This window comes from Cuculus canorus, chromosome 31 (assembly GCF_017976375.1).
Source record: "Cuculus canorus isolate bCucCan1 chromosome 31, bCucCan1.pri, whole genome shotgun sequence".
Taxonomy (NCBI): Eukaryota; Metazoa; Chordata; class Aves; order Cuculiformes; family Cuculidae; genus Cuculus; species Cuculus canorus.
In genome coordinates, this window is record NC_071431.1 from 1588766 (window position 1) to 1608724 (window position 19959).

At 59.6% G+C, this 19959-nt stretch overlaps 1 protein-coding gene across 1 annotated transcript in view; it reads left to right on the forward strand.

Annotated features, from left to right (window-relative positions):
* Positions 1–5328: 5328 nt before the first annotated feature.
* The window catches only part of DHX16 (DEAH-box helicase 16), a 48500-nt gene continuing 33869 nt past the window's right edge, over positions 5329–19959 (forward strand). Inside the window, exons 1-6 of the mRNA XM_054051977.1 lie at positions 5329–5557; positions 7617–7843; positions 10128–10281; positions 11314–11370; positions 13164–13418; positions 18478–18705. Of these exons, the coding sequence (XP_053907952.1) occupies positions 5351–5557; positions 7617–7843; positions 10128–10281; positions 11314–11370; positions 13164–13418; positions 18478–18705 (1128 nt within the window). The 5' untranslated portion in view covers positions 5329–5350. The remainder of the gene's footprint in view (positions 5558–7616; positions 7844–10127; positions 10282–11313; positions 11371–13163; positions 13419–18477; positions 18706–19959) is intronic.

The window sequence follows — 19959 nt, forward strand, 5'->3', positions numbered from 1 at the left end:
AGAGTGTCCCCCAGTGTCCCCCCGGTCCCCCCCCATTGTCCCCCCAATATTCCCCCAATATCCCCTCAGTGTCCCCCCATTGTCCCCCCAATATTCCCCCATTGTCCCCCCAGTGTCCCCCCAATATCCCCCCATTGTCCCCCCAATATCCCCCAATATCCCCCCATTGTCCCCCCAATATCCCCCCAGTGTCCCCCCATTGTCCCCCCAATATCCCCCCAATATCCCCCCAGTGTCCCCCCAATATCCCCCCAGTGTCCCCCCCAATATCCCCCCAATATCCCCCCAGTGTCCCCCCCAATATCCCCCCAGTGTCCCCACAATGTCCCCCCAATGTCCCCCCAATATCCCCAGTGTGTCCCCCAGTGACCTCCCTGGTCCCCCCAGTGACCCCCCGGTCTCCCCACGGTGTCCCATTGGTCCCCCCCCAGTGTCCCCCCAATATCCCCCCAATATCCCCCCAGTGTCCCCCCAATATCCCCCCAATATCCCCCCAGTGTCCCCCCAATGTCCCCCCAGTGTCCCCCCACAGTGTCCCATTGGTCCCTCCCCAGTGTCCCCCCAATGTCCCCCCAATGTCCCCCCAATGTCCCCCCAATATCCCCCCAGTGTCCCCCCCAATATCCCCCCAATGTCCCCCCAATATCCCCCCAGTGTCCCCCCAATATCCCCCCATTGTCCCCCCAGTATCCCCCCAATATCCCCCCAGTGTCCCCCCCCAGTTGTCCCCCCAGTCCCCCCACGGTGTCCCCGCAGTGTCCCCCGCAGTGTCCCCTCAGTGTCCCCCCAGTGTCCCCCCCAGTGTCCCCCCAATATCCCCCCAGTGTCCCCCCAATATCCCCCCAGTGTCCTCCCCAATATCCCCCCAATATCCCCCCAGTGTCCCCCCCAATATCCCCCCAATATCCCCCCAATGTCCCCCCAATATCCCCCCCAATGTCCCCCCAATATCCCCCCAGTGTCCCCCCCAATATCCCCCCAGTGTCCCCCCAATATCCCCAGTGTGTCCCCCAGTGACCTCCCTGGTCCCCCCAGTGACCCCCCGGTCTCCCCACGGTGTCCCATTGGTCCCCCCCCAGTGTCCCCCCAATATCCCCCCAATATCCCCCCAATATCCCCCCAGTGTCCCCCCGGTCCCCCCCCATTGTCCCCCCAGTGTCCCCCCGGTCCCCCCCATTGTCCCCCCAGTGTCCCCCCAGTGTCCCTCCACGGTGTCCCATCGGTCCCCCTCCATTGTCCCCCCAATATCCCCCCATTGTCCCCCAAGTGTCCCCCCAATGTCCCCCCCGGGTCCCCCCACGGTCCCCCCGTTTTCGCAGCTGAAGATTTGGTTCAGCGATCGCGATTTGGAGCGAACGTTCTCGTACCCTTCGGAGGGGGCGGCTTTGGCCTCGTGGGGTCCCCCCGAGGAGTCACCCCCCCCCCACCCCCCCCAACCCCAACACCGTCGCGACAACGACGACGACGACGACGATGACGACGAAGAGCCCCCCACGACCCGCGGAGTGCCGGGGGGGCTGCGAGCACACACCCTGCTCGTGGGTGAGACTGGGGGGGACTGGGGGGGACTGGGAGGGACTGGGGGGGACTGGGGGGGACTGGGAGGGACTGGGGGGGACTGGGAATGGGGGGGACTGGGAGGGACTGGGGGGGAATGGGGGGACTGGGAATGGGGGGAATGGGGGGATGGGGGAATGGGGGGAATGGGGGGGACTGGGAGGCACTGGGAGGGACTGGGAGGGACTGGGAATGGGGGAATGGGGGGAATGGGGGGACTGGGAGGGACTGGGGGGGACTGGGAATGGGGGGGACTGGGAATGGGGGAATGGGGGGGACTGGGAGGGACTGGGAATGGGGGAGAATGGGGAGGAATGGGGGGACTGGGGAGAATGGGGGGGACTGGGAATGGGGGAATGGGGGGAATGGGGGGAATGGGGGGGACTGGGAATGGGGGAATGGGGGGGACTGGGGGGGACTGGGAGGGACTGGGAATGGGGGGAATGGGGGGAATGGGGGGGACTGGGAGGGACTGGGAATGGGGGGACTGGGAATGGGGGAATGGGGGGAATGGGGGGGAATGGGGGGAACTGGGGGGGACTGGGAATGGGGGGAATGGGGGAATGGGGGGAATGGGGGGGACTGGGAATGGGGGAATGGGGGGGAATGGGGGGACTGGGAGGGACTGGGAGGGACTGGGAATGGGGGGAATGGGAATGGGGGGACTGGGCGGAACTGGGAATGGGGGAGAATGGGGGGACTGGGGGGGACTGGGGGGGACTGGGAATGGGGGGAATGGGGGGGAAGGGGGGGACTGAGGGGCACTGGGAGGGACTGGGGGGCACTGGGGGGGACTGGGAGTCACTGGGAATGGGGGAATGGGGGGAATGGGGGGAATGGGGGGGAATGGGGGAATGGGGGGGACTGGGAGGGACTGGGAATGGGGGGAATGGGGGGAATGGGAATGGGGGAATGGGGGGGACTGGGAGGGACTGGGGGGGACTGGGAATGGGGGAGAATGGGGGGAATGGGGGGGACTGGGAGGGACTGGGAATGGGGGGAATGGGGGGAATGGGGGGGACTGGGGGGGACTGGGAATGGGGGGAATGGGGGGAATGGGAATGGGGGAATGGGGGGGACTGGGAGGGACTGGGGGGGACTGGGAATGGGGGGAATGGGGGAGAATGGGGGGACTGGGGAGGACTGGGAGGGACTGGGAATGGGGGGAATGGGGGGGACTGGGAGGGACTGGGAATGGGGGAATGGGGGGACTGGGGGGGACTGGGGGGGACTGGGAATGGGGGGAATGGGGGGGACTGGGAATGGGGGGAATGGGAATGTGGGGGACTGGGGGGACTGGGGGGGACTGGGAGGGACTGGGAATGGGGGACTGGGGGGAATGGGGGGGACTGGGAGGGACTGGGGGGGACTGGGAATGGGGGGAATGGGGGGGACTGGGAGGGACTGGGAATGGGGGGGACTGGGGGGCACTGGGAATGGGGGAATGGGGGGAATGGGAATGGGGGGACTGGGAGGGACTGGGAATGGGGGAATGGGGGGGACTGGGAGGGACTGGGAATGGGGGGAATGGGGGAGAATGGGGGGGACTGGGAGGGACTGGGAATGGGGGGAATGGGGGAGAATGGGGGGGACTGGGAATGGGGGAATGGGGGGGAATGGGGGGGACTGGGAGGGACTGGGAATGGGGGGAATGGGGGAGAATGGGGGGAATGGGAATGGGGGAATGGGGGGGACTGGGAATGGGGGGAATGGGGGAGAATGGGGGGAATGGGGGGAACTGGGGGGGACTGGGAATGGGGGGAATGGGGGGACTGCGAGGGACTGGGAATGGGGGAATGGGGGGAATGGGGGGGACTGGGAATGGGGGAATGGGGGGGACTGGGAGGGACTGGGAATGGGGGACTGGGGGGAATGGGGGGGACTGGGAGGGACTGGGGGGGACTGGGAATGGGGGAATGGGGGGGACTGGGAGGGACTGGGAATGGGGGGACTGGGGGGGACTGGGGGGAATGGGGGGAATGGGGGGGAATGGGCGGAATGGGGGGAATGGGGGGGACTGGGGGGCACTGGGAATGGGGGAATGGGGGGGACTGGGAGGGACTGGGGGGCACTGGGAATGGGGGGAATGGGGGGACTGGGGGGGACTGGGAGGGACTGGGAGGGACTGGGAATGGGGGGAACGGGGGGACTGGGGGGGACTGGGAGGGACTGGGGGGGACTGGGAATGGGGGACTGGGGGGAATGGGGGGGACTGGGAGGGAATGGGGGGAATGGGAGGGAATGGGGGGGACTGGGAATGGGGGGAATGGGGGAGAATGGGGGGGAATGGGGGGGAATGGGGGAATGGGGGGGCAAAAGGTGGGGGGTCTTGGTCTCCTTGAGGGGGGATTTGGGGGTCCTGGACTCCTTGGGTGGGGGGGGGGGGGCAAAAGGGTGTGGGGTTCCTGGAGTTCTCTGTAGTGGGGGGGGGTCCCCTCTCTATGTCTGTGCCCCCCCCTTTTCTCACCCCGTGCCCCCCCTTTCCCCCAACAGATGAATCCTGCCGCCGGTAGCCCCCCCCCCGGGGGGGGGGGGGGGCAGACCCACACCGGGACCCCCAACATCACCCCCCCCCATCCTCGGTGGACAGATAGACGGACAGACGGACAGACAGACGGACAGAGCCCCCCCCCATTCCCCCCATCCCCACCTGGAGGTGGAATTTTGGCGGGGTCCTAGTGCCCCCCCCCCCCCCCCATATCCCCACCTGGAGGTGGAATTTTGGCGGGGTCCTAGTGCCCCCCCCCCCCCCCATATCCCCACCTGGAGGTGGAATTTTGGCGGGGTCCTAGTGCCCCCCCCCCAATATCCCCACCTGGAGGTGGAATTTTGAGGGGGTCCTAGTGCCCCTCAGCCCCACCCGGAGGTGGAATTTTGGCGGGGTCCTAGTGCCCCCCCCTCCCACCCAGCCCCCCCCGGAGGTGGAGATTTTGAGGGGGTCCTAGTGCCCCCCCCCCCAATTTTGTAGCTTTTCTAGTGTGTGTGTGCGTGTGTGTGTGTAGGGTGGAGCTTAATGACCCTTAATGAGGTATTTTTAGCCTAATTAAGGGCTTTTTATAGCCACGGGAGGGGTGTGGGGGGGTCGGAATTGGGTCAAGCGGCGCTGTCCCAGTTAGGAACTGGGCGAGACCCAGTGAAACTGGGACAAGGGGGGGGCGGGGCTTGGGGAGGGGGGGGAAGGGAAGGGCGGTGCCACCGCTTGGTAGCGCTGTATCGCGATTGGGATCAATAAAAGGCGATGGCGGAGTCGTGAGAGCCAGGGGGGGCTTTGGCGGGGGGGGGGACGGGGCGGCATTTTCTACCGCGCAGCTCGACGCGACATTACGGTAATAGGGGGAGGGAGTGGGGCGGGGCTACTGAGAGCGAGAGGGTGTGGCTAGCTGGGAGGGGGCGTGGCTTAAGGCATGTGCTGGGCTATAGATGCGCAGCGCGGGTCGTGCAAGTGGGCGGGGGTGGATACGCGGGGGGGGGTGTCTAGAACGACACGCATGCGCAGGGAGCGAAGTGAATGGGCGGAGCTAAGAGGCGCGGGTGGGGCTATAGGGCACGGAAGGGGGAGGCGCATTCGCAAAGCACGCCATGGGCGGGGTTACGGTGGGTCCGCGGGCTGACGCGCATGCGCAGCGCGGGAAGTGAGTGGGCGGGGCTAAGAGGCGCGGGTGGGGCTATAGGGCCCGGAAGGGGGAGGCGCATGCGCAAAGCACGCCATGGGCGGGGTTACGGTGGGTCCGCGGGCTGACGCGCATGCGCAGAGCCTCTCGCGGGAGGCCGGGAAGGCCGCGGCGGCGGCGCAATGGCGGACCCGGTCCTGGAGCGTTGGGTGTCCGGGGAGCTGCAGGAGCTGCTGGGCATGAGCGGCCGCCACGTTCCCGCCTTCCTGGTGGCTTTGGCCCGGCGGAGCCGCAGCGCCGAGGAGCTGCTGGAGCGGCTGCGGGAGACCGAGGCGCTGCGGGTGGAGGAGCCGCGCGTCAAGGCCTTCGCCACAGAGCTCTGGGAGAAGGTGCGGGTGTCCCCCCCGGCTTCTTCGGGGCCCCTCCAGCATTGGGCCCCCCCCCCCCCCGAATCTCAGGGTCAACCCCGGGATCTTAGGGTCCTCCCCCATTATCGGGGTCCCCCTGGTTCTCGGGGTCCCCCCGTTATTGGGGTACCCACTGGTTCTCAGCCCTTCCTCCATTATTGGAGTCTCCCATCATTGGGGCCGCCCTGAAGCTCAGACTCCCCCCCCATTATTGGGGTCCCCCCGTTATTGGGGTACCCACTGGTTCTCAGCCCTTCTTCCATTATTGGAGTCTCCCATCATTGGGGCCGCCCTGAAGCTCAGGCTCCCCCCCCATTATTGGGGTCCCCCTGCTTCTTGGGGTCCCCCCGTTATTGGGGTACCCACTGGTTCTCAGCCCTTCCTCCGTTATTGGAGTCTCCCATCATTGGGGCCGCCCTGAAGCTCAGGCTCCCCCCCATTATTGGGGTCCCCCTGGTTCTCGGGGTCCCCCTGGTTCTGAGTCCTCCCTCTATTATTGGGGTCCCCCCCTGTTCCCCCGGTTGTCGGGGTCCCCCCTGGTTCTCAGTCCCCCCCTCTGTCATTGGGGTCCTGTCTGCATCTCAGGCTCCCCCCCCATTATTGGGGTCCCCCCGGTTCTTGGGGTCCCCCTGGTTCTGAGTCCTCCCTCTATTATTGGGGTGCCCCCCGGTTGTCGGGGTCCCCCCTGGTTCTCGGGGCCCCCCACTGTCCTCCTGCTGTTATTAGGTTCCCCCCGCGTTCTCGGGGTCTCCCTGGTTCTACGGATCAGCCCCCCATCATTGGGGTCCCCCCTGGATCATAGGCTCCCCCCTGGTTCTTGGGGTCCCCCCATCATCATTGAGGTTCCCCCCATTATCACTGGTTCTTGGGGTACCCACTGGTTCTCAGCCCTTCCTCCGTTATTGGAGTCTCCCATCATTGGGGCCGCCCTGAATCTCGGGCTCCCCCCCATTATTGGGGTCCCCCTGGTTCTCGGGGTCCCCCTGGTTCTCAGTCCTCCCTCTATTATTGGTGTCCCCCCCCAGGTTCTTGGGGTCCCCCCTGGTTCTCAGTCCTCCCTCTGTCATTGGGGTCCTGTCTGCATCTCAGGCTCCCCCCCCATTATTGGGGTCCCCCTGGTTCTTGGGGTCCCCCTGGTTCTGAGTCCTCCCTCTATTATTGGGGTCCCCCCAGGTTCTTGGGGTCCCCCCTGGTTCTCAGCCCTCTCCCATCAGGGTGTGGCCTGCCTCAAAGGGGTGTGGCCAATCACTGGGGGCGTGGTTTATCTCTAAGGGGGTGTGGCCAAAAGCACTGTGGGCGTGGTGTAGCTATAAAGGGGTGTGGTCTGGCTCAAAGGGGTGTGGCCAAAAAGCACTGGGGTGTGGTGTATCTCTAAGGAGGTGTGGCCTGGCTCAAAGGGGCGTGGCCAAAAAGCACCAGGGGAGTGGTGTAGCTGTAAGGGGGTGTGGCCTAGCTCAAAGGGGTGTGGCCAAAAAACACTGGGGGTGGTGTAGCTATAAGGGGGTGTGGCCTGGCTCAAAGGGGCGTGGTCAAGCACTGTGGGTGTGGTGTATATCTAAGGGGGTGTGGCCAAAAAGCACTCGGGGGTGGTGTAGCTATACGGGGGTGTGGCCAAAAAGCACTGGGGCCGTGGTTTATCTCTAAGGGGGTGTGGCCAAAAAGCACTGGGGGAGTGGTCTATCTATACGGGGGTGTGGCCAAAAAGCACTGGGGGCGTGGTGTATCTCTAAGGGGTGTGGTCTGCCTCAAAGGGGCGTGGCCAAAAAGCACTGGGGGAGTGGTGTATCTATACGGGGGTGTGGCCAAAAAGCACTGGGGGCGTGGTGTATCTCTAAGGGGGTGTGGCCTGGCTCAAAGGGGCGTGGCCAAAAAGCACTGGGGCATAGTGTAGCTATAAGGGGTGTGGCCTAGCTCAAAGGGGCGTGGCCAATCAGTGGGAGAGCTTGCTGCAGCCCTGAGGGGGCGTGTCCCTGAGGGGGCGTGTCCCTGAGGGGGCGTGTCCCTGAGGGGGCGTGTCCTGATGCTGCTCCCGCCCCCGCAGGTGCCCCGTGACGCCCCCCGGGAGCCCCCGGGCCGCGCGGCCGAGCGAGCGGCGCTGGAGCTGCAGCAGCGCAGCCGCCATTACCGCCTCGTCGACAGCGACGAGGAGGGCGCGGGGCCGGCCCCGAGCACCGAACCACCGCCACCGCCGCAACGGCGACGCCACCTGCGCCGACGCCGCTCCGAATCGCCCGAGGAGGACAGGAGCCCCTCACCCCCCGCGCCGCCGTGAGTAGCCACGGGGACCCTGGGTTTGGGGTACCCCTAACATTGGGGGTCCCCCTGGTCCTACTTTGCTTCTCAGCCATTGTTACTGTTTACTTCTATCCATTATTGGGGTGCCACGTGCTTCTTGGGGTCTCCCCACCTGGTGCTCCGTCTTCCCTACTTATTGGGGTACCCCTGGTTCTCGGGGTCCCCCTAACATTGGGGTTCCCCCTGGTTCTCAGGATCCACTCTGTTTCTCAGCCATTGTTACTATTTAGTTCTCGCCATTATTGGGGTGCCACCTGCTTCTTGGGGTGTCCCCATCATCGGGGTCCCACCTGGTTCTCCGTCTTCCCTACTTATTGGGGTACCCCTGGTTCTCGGGGTTCCTTCAGCATTGGGGTTCCCCCTGGTTCTCAGGATCCGCTTCGCTTCTCAGCCACTGTTACTATCTGATTCTCTCCATTATTGGGGTGCCACCTGCTTCTTGGGGTCTCCCCATCATCAGGATCCCACCTGGTTCTCTGTCTTCCCTACTTATTGGGGTACCCCTGGGTCCATCTAACATTGGGGTTCCCCCTTGTACTCAGGGTCCACTTTGCTTCTCAGCCATTATTACTATTTACTTCTCTCCATTATTGGGGTACCACCTGCTTTTTGGGGTGTCCCCACCTGGTTCTCCGTCTTCTCTACTTATTGGGGTACCCCTGGTTCTCGGGGTCCCTCTAGAATTGGGGTTCCCTCTTGTTCTCCAGATCCACTCTGCTCTTCAGCCATTGTTACTATTTAGTTCTCTCCATTTTTGGGGTGCCACCTGCTTCTTGGGGTCTCCCCACCTGGTGCTCCGTCTTCCCTACTTATTGGGGTACCCCTGGTTCTCGGGGTTCCTTCAGCATTGGGGTTCCCCCTGGTTCTTGGTCTTTCCTCTATTATCGGGGTCCCCACTCGTTCTTTGGGTCTCTGCCTATTATCAGAGTCGCTGTGGTTATTGGGGTCCCCCTATCATCAGGGCCCCTCTCCCCACCATTGGGGTCCCCCCCTGATTCTCAGACACCCCCATTATCGGGGTCTCCCCCATTATCGGGGTCTCCCCCATTATCAGTGTCCCCATGGTTATTGGGGTCCCCCTATCATCAGGACCCCTCTCTCCACCGTTGGGGTCCCCCCCTGCTTCTCAGACACCCCCATTATCGGGGTCTCCCCCATTATCAGTGTCCCTGTGGTTATTGGGGTCCCCCTATCATCAGGACCCCTCTCCCCACCATTGGGGTCCCCCCCTGGTTCTCAGGCTCCCCCATTATTGGGGTCTCCCCCATTATCAGCGTCCCCGTGGTTATTGGGGTCCCCCTATCATCAGGACCCCTCTTTCCACCATTGGGGTCCCCCCCTGGTTCTCAGACACCCCCATTATCGGGGTCTCCCCCATTATCGGGGTCTCCCCCATTATCAGGGTCCCCGTGGTTATTGGGGTCCCCCTATCATCAGGACCCCCTCTCCCCACCATTGGGGTCCCCCCCTGCTTCTCAGACACCCCCATTATTGGGGTTTCCCCCATTATCAGAGTCCCCATGGTTATTGGGGTCCCTCTATAATCAGGACCCCTCTCTTCACCGTTGGGGTCCCCCCCTGGTTCTCAGGCTCCCCGATTATCGGGGTCCCCGTGGTTATTGGGGTCCCCCTATCATCAGGACCCCTCTTTCCACCATTGGGGTCCCCCCCTGGTTCTCAGACACCCCCATTATCGGGGTCTCCCCCATTATCGGGGTCTCCCCCATTATCAGTGTCCCCGTGGTTATTGGGGTCCCCCTATCATCAGGGCCCCTCTCCCCACCATTGGGGTCCCCCCCTGCTTCTCAGACACCCCCATTATCGGGGTCTCCCCCCATTATCGGGGTCTCCCCTATTATCAGGCTCCCCATGATTATTGGGGTCCCCCTATCACCAGGTACCCCCCAATCACACACATCTCGGGGTTCCTTTTACTCCTCCGGAGATCCCTGACAGTATCCCCCTTCCCCCTTGGTTTTTGGGGTCCCCCCTTCACTCTGCTTTATCAGAGCTCTCCCAGACATAGAGGGGGGGTTCCCCTTTCCCTTTGGGGGTCCTCTGACTTTTGGGGTGCTTTTAGGGTCCCCCCAGGGGGGGTTCCCCTGAGCTTTCCGAGTCCCTTTGAGTGCCGAATCCACCTGGAATTTATTGGAGGGTTCCTACGTGAAACCCTTTCAGCTGTGTAAGAAGGGAGGATTTTGGGGGTGCCCCTGGGGTGGGGGTCCCCCCAATAACCTTCCCCCCCCCCCTCGGGAAGGGCTCCGACGTCGAGCGAGGAACCGGAAGCGGAATGGGAAGCGTCGGAGCGGGAACGGCTTCGGGATCTGGAGGAACGCGACGCCTTCGCCGAACGGCTGCGCCGCCGCGACCGCCAACGCACGCGCAACGTCCTCGAGCGCCCCGACGCCAAGGTGGGGGGCCCGGGGGGACCCCAAGATCGGGGGGTTTTTGGGGGGGGGACGGACACCCCCTTGCCAAGATCCGGAGGGTCCCTGCCTGGGATTTGGGATCTGTGAGGGGGAGTTGAGGGGGGATTGGGTGGGAATGGGGGTCTCTGGGTTTGATTTTGGGGTTCCCACTGGGATTTGGGGGTGCTGAGAGCAGAGCTGGGTGGGGTTGGGGGGTCTCTGAGTTTGATTTTGGGGTTTGGACTGGGATTTGGGGGTGCTGAGAGCAGAGCTGGGTTTGATTTTGGGGTTCGGACTGGGATTTGGGGGTGCTGGGATGGAACTGGGGGTCCCTGGATTTGATTTTGGGGTTCAGACAGGATTTGGGGGTGCTGAGGGCAGAGCTGGGTGGGACTGGAGGTTTCTGGGTTTGATTTTGGGGTTCAGACTGGGATTTCGGGGTGCTGAGAGCAGAGCTGGGTTTGATTTTGGGGTTCCCACTGGGATTTGGGGGTGCTGAGAGCAGAGTTGGGTTCGATTTTGGGGTTCGGACTGGGATTTGGGGGTGCTGAGGGCAGAACTGGGTGGGACTGGGGGTCCCTGGGTTCGATTTTGGGGTTCAGACTGGGATTTTGGGGGTGCTGGGACAGAAATGGGGGTCTCTGGATTTGATTTTGGGGTTCCGACTGGGATTTGGGGGTGCTGGGGGCAGAGCTGGGTGGGGTTGGGGCTCCAAGGGTTCGATTTTGGGGTTCCCACTGGGATTTGAGGGTGCTGGGATGGAACTGGGGGTCCCTGGGTTTGATTTTGGGGTTCGGACTGGGATTTGGGGGTGCTGGGATGGAACTGGGGGTCCCCGGGATTGATTTTGGGGTTCGGACTGGGATTTGGGGGTGCTGGGATGGGACTGGGGGTCCCTGGGTTTGATTTTGGGGTTCCCACTGGGATTTTGGGGTGCCGGGGGGGGTTGGATCTCGGGGGGCTTTCCCTGTCTTGACTTTTCCGGGTGGGAATGTGGGGGTCCCCCCCCTTCCCGCACCCCTTTTTCCTCCTCAGGCGTACGAAGAGGCCCAAAAGCGGCTCAGAATCGCCGAAGAAGACCAAAAATCCATGGTGAGCCCCGAGATCCGGAAAAAAAGAGATCCGGGAAAACCTGGATCCGGAGAAACCGAGATCCGGGAAAACCGGGATCCGGGAAAAAGAGATCCGGGAAAACCGGGATCCGGGAAAAAGAGATCCGGGAAAACTGAGATCCAAAATAACCGAGATCCGGAGAAACCGAGATCCAAAAAACCGAGATCCGGGGAAACTGAGATCTGGAAAACTGAGATCCGGGAAAACCGAGATCCGGAGAAACCAAGATCCGGGGAAACCGAGATCCGGGGAAACCGAGATCCGGAGAAACCGAGATCCATGAAAACCGAGATCCAGGGAAACCGAGATCCGGAAAAAAGAGATCCGGAAAACCGAGATCCAAAATAACCGAGATCCGGGAAAAAAGAGATCCGGAAAAACCGAGATCCGGAGAAACCGAGATCCGGAGAAACCGAGATCCGGAAAAAAAGAGATCCGGAAAAACCGAGATCCGGAAAAACCGAGATCTGGCAAAGCCGAGATCTGGCAAAATGGAGATCCAGTGAAACTGAGATCCGGAGAAACCGAGATCCGGAGAGACCGAGATCTGGCGAAACCGAGATCCGGTGAAGCCAAGATCCATGAAAACCGAGATCCGGCAAAGCCAAGATCCGGCAAAATTGGGATCCGGTGAAACTGAGATCCGGCAAAACCGAGATCTGGCAAAACTGAGATCCGGAAAAACTCAGATCTGGCAAAGCCGAGATCCGGCAAAACCGAGATCCGGTGAAACCGAGATCCGTGAAAATGGAGATCCATCAAAACCGAGATCCGGCAAAACTGAGATCCAGAAAAACTGAGATCTGGCAAAAACGAGATCCGGTGAGACTGAGATCCGGCAAAACTGAGATCTGTCAAAATGGAGATCCAGTGAAACCGAGATCCATGAAAACCGAGATCCGGTGAAACCGAGCTCCGGCAAAACCAAAATCTGGCAAAACCGAGATCCGGAGAAACCGATATCTGGCAAAACTGAGATCCATGAAAACTGAGATCTGGAAAAACCGAGATCCGGCAAAACTGAGATCCGGCAAAATTGAGATCCGGTGAAACCGAGATCCGTGAAAATGGAGATCCATTAAAATGGAGATCTGGCAAAACTGAGATCTGACAAAACTGAGATCCGGCGAAACCGAGATCCGGTGAGACTGAGATCCATGAAAACTGAGATCCGGGAAAACTGGGATCCAGCAAAGCCGAGATCTGGCAAAATGGAGATCCAGTGAAACTGAGATCCATGAAAACCAAGATCCGGCGAAACCGAGATCTGGCGAAACCGAGATCCGGTGAAACCAAGATCCATGAAAACCGAGATCCGGCAAAGCCAAGATCCGGCAAAATTGGGATCCGGGAAACTGAGATCCAGCAAAACCGAGATCTGGCAAAACTGAGATCCGGCAAAGCTGAGATCCGGCAAAGCCGAGATCCGGCAAAACCGAGATCCGGTGAAACCGAGATCCGTGAAAATGGAGATCCATTAAAATGGAGATCCGGCAAAACCGAGATCCAGAGAAACCAAGATCCGGTGAAGCCGAGATCCATCAAAACCGCGATCCGGCAAAACCGAGATCCGCTAAAACTGATATCCATCAAAACTGCGATCCGGCAAATCTGAGATCCGGCGAAACCGAGATCCGGAAAAACCGCGATCCGGCAAAGCTGATATCCATCAAAACCGCGATCCGGCGAAACCGCGATCCGGCGCAACCGAATTCCATCACAACGGAGCTCCTTGAAACCCTCTATCCGAGGCCGTTCCCATTTCTCCGCAGGTTCCGGAGCTGCGGAAGCGCTCGCGCCGGGAATACCTGGAAAAGCGGGAGCGGGAGAAGATGGAGGAGTTGGAGGCGGAGATCGCCGATGAGGAACTGCTCTTCGGCGAAGAGGCGCTGACGGGCGCCGAGCGCCGCGAGCTCCGCTACAAACGGCGCCTCCGGGATTTGGCGCGGGAATACAAACGCGCCGGAGAGAGGGAGAGGCTGGAAAAGAGCAACCGCTACCACATCCCCCAGGAGAGCCGGACGAAGGTGGGGGGACCCCAAAAACACCCCAAAAACGCCACAAAGAGACCCAAAAATGAACAACGGAGACCCAAAAATGCCCCAAAGAGACCCAAAAATGCCCCAAAGAGACCCAAAAATGAACAACGGAGACCCAAAAACGCCCCAAAGAGACCCAAAAACGCCCCACAGAGACACAAAAATGACCCAAAGAGACCCAAAAATGAACAACGGAGACCCAAAAATGCCCCAAAGAGACCCAAAAACGCCCCACGGAGAACCAAAAACGCCCCAAAGAGACCCAAAAATGCCCCAAAGAGACCCAAAAATGCCCCAAAGACACCCAAAAACGCCCAACAGAGACCCAAAAACACCCCAAAGAGACCCAAAAATGACCCAAAGAGACCCAAAAACGCCGCAAAGAGAACCAAAAATGAACAACGGAGACCCAAAAATGCCCCAAAGAGACCCAAAAATGCCCCAAAGAGACCCAAAAATGAACAACGGAGACCCAAAAATGCCCCAAAGAGACCCAAAAATGAACAACGGAGACCCAAAAATGCCCCAAAGAGACCCAAAAATGAACAACGGAGACCCAAAAACGCCCCAAAGAGACCCAAAAACGCCCCACGGAGACCCAAAAATGCCCCAAAGAGACCCAAAAACGCCCCAAAGAGACCCAAAAATGCCCCAAAGAGACCCAAAAATGAACAACGGAGACCCAAAAATGCCCCAAAGAGACCCAAAAACGCCCCAAAGAGACCCAAAAATGAACAACGGAGACCCAAAAATGCCCCAAAGAGACCCAAAAATGCCCCAAAGAGACCCAAAAATGCCCCAAAGAGACCCAAAAATGAACAACGGAGACCCAAAAACGCCCCAAAGAGACCCAAAAATGCCCCAAAGAGACCCAAAAATGCCCCAAAGAGACCCAAAACCGCCCAATGGAGACCCAAAAATGCCCCACGGAGAACCAAAAATGCCCCAAAGAGACCCAAAAACGCCCCAAAGAGACCCAAAAATGTCCCAAAGAGACCCAAAAATGCCCCACGGAGACCCAAAAACGCCCCAAAGAGACCCAAAAATGACCCAAAGAGACCCAAAAACGCCCAACAGAGACCCAAAAACGCCCCAAAGAGACCCAAAAATGCTCCAAAGAGACCCAAAAATGCCCCAAAGAGACCCAAAAATGCCCCACGGAGACCCAAAAATGCCCCAAAGAGACCCAAAAATGACCAACGGAGACCCAAAAATGCCCCAAAGAGACCCAAAAATGGCCCAAAGAGACCCAAAAATGGCCCACGGAGACCCAAAAATGCCCCAAAGAGACCCAAAAACGCCCCAAAGAGAACCAAAAATGCCCCAAAGAGACCCAAAAATGACCCAAAGAGACCCAAAAATGCCCCACAGAGACCCAAAAACGCCCCAAAGAGACCCAAAAACGCCCCAAAGAGACCCAAAAATGCCCCACGGAGACCCAAAAATGCCCCAAAGAGACCCAAAAATGCCCCAAAGAGAACCAAAAATGCCCCAAAGAGACCCAAAAATGCCCCAAAGAGAACCAAAAATGCGCCAAAGAGACCCAAAAATGAACAACGGAGACCCAAAAATGCCCCAAAGAGACCCAAAAATGCCCCAAAGAGACCCAAAAATGCCCCACAGAGAACCAAAAATGTCCAACTGAGAACCAAAAATGCCCCAAAGAGACCCAAAAGTGCCCCAAAGAGAACCAAAAATGCCCCAAAGAGACCCAAAAATGCCCCAAAGAGGCCCAAAAATGCCCCAAAGAGACCCAAAAATGCCCAACAGAGACCCAAAAATGCCCCAAAGAGACCCAAAAACGGCCCAAAGAGACACAAAAATGCCCCAAAGAGACCCAAAAATGCCCCAAAGAGAACCAAAAATGCCCCAAAGAGATCCAAAAATGAACAACGGAGACTCAAAAATGCCCCAAAGAGACCCAAAAATGCCCCAAAGAGACCCAAAAATGCCCCAAAGAGACCCAAAAACGCCCAATGGAGATCCAAAAATGCCCCAAAGAGACCCAAAAATGGCCCAAAGAGACCCAAAAATGCCCCAAAGAGAACCAAAAATGCCCCAAAGAGACCCAAAAACGCCCCAAAGAGACCCAAAAATGAACAACGGAGACCCAAAAACGCCCCAAAGAGACCCAAAAATGCCCCAAAGAGACCCAAAAACGCCCCAAAGAGACCCAAAAATGCCCCAAAGAGACCCAAAAATGCCCCAAAGAGACCCAAAAATGAACAACGGAGACCCAAAAATGCCCCAAAGAGACCCAAAAATGACCCAAAGAGACCCAAAAACGCCCAATGGAGACCCAAAAATGCCCCAAAGAGACCCAAAAATGCCCCAAAGAGACCCAAAAATGACCCAAAGAGACCCAAAAATGCCCCACGGAGAACCAAAAACGCCCCAAAGAGACCCAAAAACGCCCAACGGAGAACCAAAAACGCCCCAAAGAGACCCAAAAATGCCCCAAAGAGACCCAAAAATGAACAACGGAGACCCAAAAACGCCCCAAAGAGACCCAAAAATGCCCCAAAGAGACCCAAAAACGCCCCAAAGAGACCCAAAAATGCCCCAAAGAGACCCAAAAATGACCCAAAGAGACCCAAAAACGCCCCAAAGAGACCCAAAAATGCTCCAAAGAGACCCAAAAATGCCCCACGGAGACCCAAAAATGCGCCAAAGAGACCCAAAAATGAACAACGGAGACCCAAAAACGCCCCAAAGAGACCCAAAAACGCCCCACGGAGAACCAAAAATGCCCCAAAGAGACCCAAAAACGCCCCAAAGAGACCCAAAAATGCCCCAAAGAGACCCAAAAATGCCCCAAAGAGAACCAAAAACGCCCCAAAGAGACCCAAAAATGCCCCAAAGAGACCCAAAAATGCCCCAAAGAGACCCAAAAATGACCAACGGAGACCCAAAAATGCCCCAAAGAGACCCAAAAATGCCCCAAAGAGACCCAAAAATGCCCCACAGAGAACCAAAAATGTCCAACTGAGAACCAAAAATGCCCCAAAGAGACCCAAAAGTGCCCCAAAGAGAACCAAAAATGCCCCAAAGAGACCCAAAAACGCCCAACGGAGAACCAAAAATGCCCCAAAGAGACCCAAAAATGCCCCAAAGAGACCCAAAAATGAACAACGGAGACCCAAAAATGAACAACGGAGACCCAAAAATGCCCCAAAGAGACCCAAAAACGCCCCAAAGAGACCCAAAAATGCCCCAAAGAGACCCAAAAATGAACAACGGAGACCCAAAAATGCCCCACGGAGACCCAAAAATGCCCCAAAGAGAACCAAAAATGCCCCAAAGAGACCCAAAAATGTCCCAAAGAGACCCAAAAATGCCCCAAAGAGACCCAAAAATGCCCCACGGAGACCCAAAAATGCCCCAAAGAGACCCAAAAATGCCCCAAAGAGACCCAAAAACGCCACAAAGAGACCCAAAAACGCCCCAAAGAGACCCAAAAACGCCCCAAAGAGACCCAAAAATGCCCCACAGAGACCCAAAAATGCCCAACGGAGACCCAAAAATGCCCCAAAGGGACCCAAAAACGCCCAATGGAGACCCAAAAATGCCCCACGGAGACCCAAAAACGCCCCAAAGAGACCCAAAAATGAACAACGGAGACCCAAAAATGCCCCAAAGAGACCCAAAAATGCCCAAAGAGACCCAAAAATGCCCCAAAGAGACCCAAAAACGCCCCAAAGAGACCCAAAAATGCCCCAAAGAGACCCAAAAACGCCCCAAAGAGACCCAAAAACGCCCAATGGAGACCCAAAAATGCCCCACGGAGACCCAAAAACGCCCCAAAGAGACCCAAAAATGCCCCAAAGAGACCCAAAAATGCCCCAAAGAGACCCAAAACCGCCCAATGGAGACCCAAAAATGCCCCACGGAGACCCAAAAACGCCCCAAAGAGACCCAAAAATGCCCCAAAGAGACCCAAAAATGCCCCAAAGAGACCCAAAAATGCCCCACGGAGACCCAAAAATGCCCCAAAGAGAACCAAAAATGCCCCAAAGAGACCCAAAAACGCCCCAAAGAGACCCAAAAATGTCCCAAAGAGACCCAAAAATGCCCCAAAGAGACCCAAAAACGCCCCAAAGAGACCCAAAAATGCCCAACGGAGCCCCAAAAACGCCCAATGGAGCCCCAAATCTCCCCTCTATTCACCCCAAATCCCTCCCATCACCTCCAAGACCCCAACAATTCCCCCCCTTATCCCCCCAGGATCCCTCCTATCACCCTCAGGACTCCCCCAGCCTCCCCAAATCTCCCCTCTATACACCCCAAAATCCCTCTCATCACCTCCAAGACCCCCCTCTGGCCCCCCAAATCCCCCCTCTGTCCACCCCAAATCCCTCTCATCACCTCCAAGACCCCCCTCCAGCCCCCCAAATCCCCCCTCTAACCACCCCAAATCCCTCCCATCACCTCCAAGACCCCCTCCGGCCCCCCAAATCCCCCCTCTGTCCAGGCCAAATCCCTCTCATCACCTCCAAGACCCCCTCCAGCCCCCCAAATCCCCCCTCTGTCCACCCAAAATCCCTCTCATCACCTCCAAGACCCCCCTCCGGCCCCCCAAATCCCTCCCATCACCTCCAAGACCCCCCTCCAGCCCCCCCAAATCCCTCCCATCACCTCCAAGACCCCTTCCAGCCCCCCAAATCCCCCCTCTGTCCACCCCAAATCCCTCTCATCACCTCCAAGACCCCCCTCCAGCCCCCCCAAATCTCCCCTCTATCCACCCCAAATCCCTCCCATCACCTCCCAGCCCCCCCTCCGGCCCCCAAATCCCTCTCATCACCTCCAAGACCCCCCTCCGGCCCCCAAATCCCTCTCATCACCTCCAAGACCCCCCTCCAGCCCCCAAAATCCCCCCTCTGTCCACCCCAAATCCCTCTCATCACCTCCAAGACCCCCTTCCAGCCCCCCAAAACCCCCCTCTGTCCACCCAAAATCCCCAAGGTCCCCTCCCCACCACCTTTTGGGGGGGTTTCTGGGGGACCCCAGGGTGGTGTCACGGCTCTCGTCGCTCCCCTCTCTCCGTTAGAAGATCCCGGAGCGCGAGGAAGCGACGGGAGGGGAGGAAGAGCGCCTGGCGCCGCGGGACGAGCAGCGGCGATGGGAAGAGGAGCGCATCGGGGCGGCGGCGCTGCGTTTCGGGGCGCGCGACGCCGCCCGCCGGCAGCCCGCGAAGGATTACGACTTCGTGCTGGAGGAGGACGAGATGATCCAATTCGTCAGCGCCGTGCAGATGAAAGGCACCGAACCCGAGAAGGTCAGGGGGAGGGATTTTGGGGGGCTCCAGGGGGGTCCTGGGGGTGATGGGAGGGATTTTGGGGGACTGGAGAGTGTCTGAGGGGTGATGGAAGGGATCTTGGGGGGTTCCAGGGGGGTCCTGGGGGTGATGGGAGGGATTTTGGGGGGCTGGAGGGTGTCTGAGGGGTGATGGAAGGGATCTTGGGGGGCTCCAGGGGGGTCCTGGGGGTGATGGGAGGGGTCTTGGGGGGCTCAAGGGGAGTCCTGGGGGTGATGGGAGGGATACTGGGGGGCTGGAGGGTGTCTGAGGGGTGATGGAAGGGATCTTGGGGGGCTGGAGGGGGTTCCTGGGGGTGATGGGAGGGGTCTTGGGGGGCTCAAGGGGGGTCCTGGGGGTGATGGGAGGGATTTTGGGGGGGTGGAGAGTGTCTGAGGGGTGATGGAAGGGGTCTTGGGGGGCTGGAGGGGGTTCCTGGGGGTGATGGAAGGGATCTTGGGGGGTGGAGGGTGTCTGAGGGGTGATGGGAGGGATCTTGGGGGGTTCCAGGGGGGTCCTGGGGGTGATGGGAGGGATTTTGGGGGGCTGGAGGGTGTCTGAGGGGTGATGGAAGGGATCTTGGGGGGCTCAAGGGGGTCCTGGGGGTGATGGGAGGGATCTTGGGGGGCTCAAGGGGGGTCCTGGGGGTGATGGGAGGGATTTTGGGGGGGTGGAGAGTGTCTGAGGGGTGATGGAAGGGATCTTGGGGGGTTCAAGGGGAGTCCTGGGGGTGATGGAAGGGATCTTGGGGGACTGGAGAGTGTCTGAGGGGTGATGGAAGGGATCTTGGGGGGCTCCAGGGGGGTCCTGGGGGTGATGGAAGGGGTCTTGGGGGGTTCCAGGGGGGTCCTGGGGGTGATGGAAGGGATCTTGGGGGGTTGGAGGGTGTCTGAGGGGTGATGGAAGGGATCTTGGGGGGCTCCAGGGGGTTCCTGGGGGTGATAGGAGGGATCTTGGGGGGCTCCAGGGGAGTCCTGGGGGTGATAGAAGGGATCTTGGGGGGCTCCAGGGAGTCCTGGGGGTGATGGAAGGGATCTTCAGGGGCTGGAGGGTGTCTGAGGGGTGATGGAAGGGGTCTTGGGGGGCTCAAGGAGGGTCCTGGGGGTGATGGGAGGGATCTTGGGGGGCTCAAGGGGGGTCCTGGGGGTGATGGGAGGGATCTTGGGGGGTTCCAGGGTGGTCCTGGGGATGATGGGAGGGATTTTGGGGGGCTCCGGGGGGTCCTGGGGGTGATGG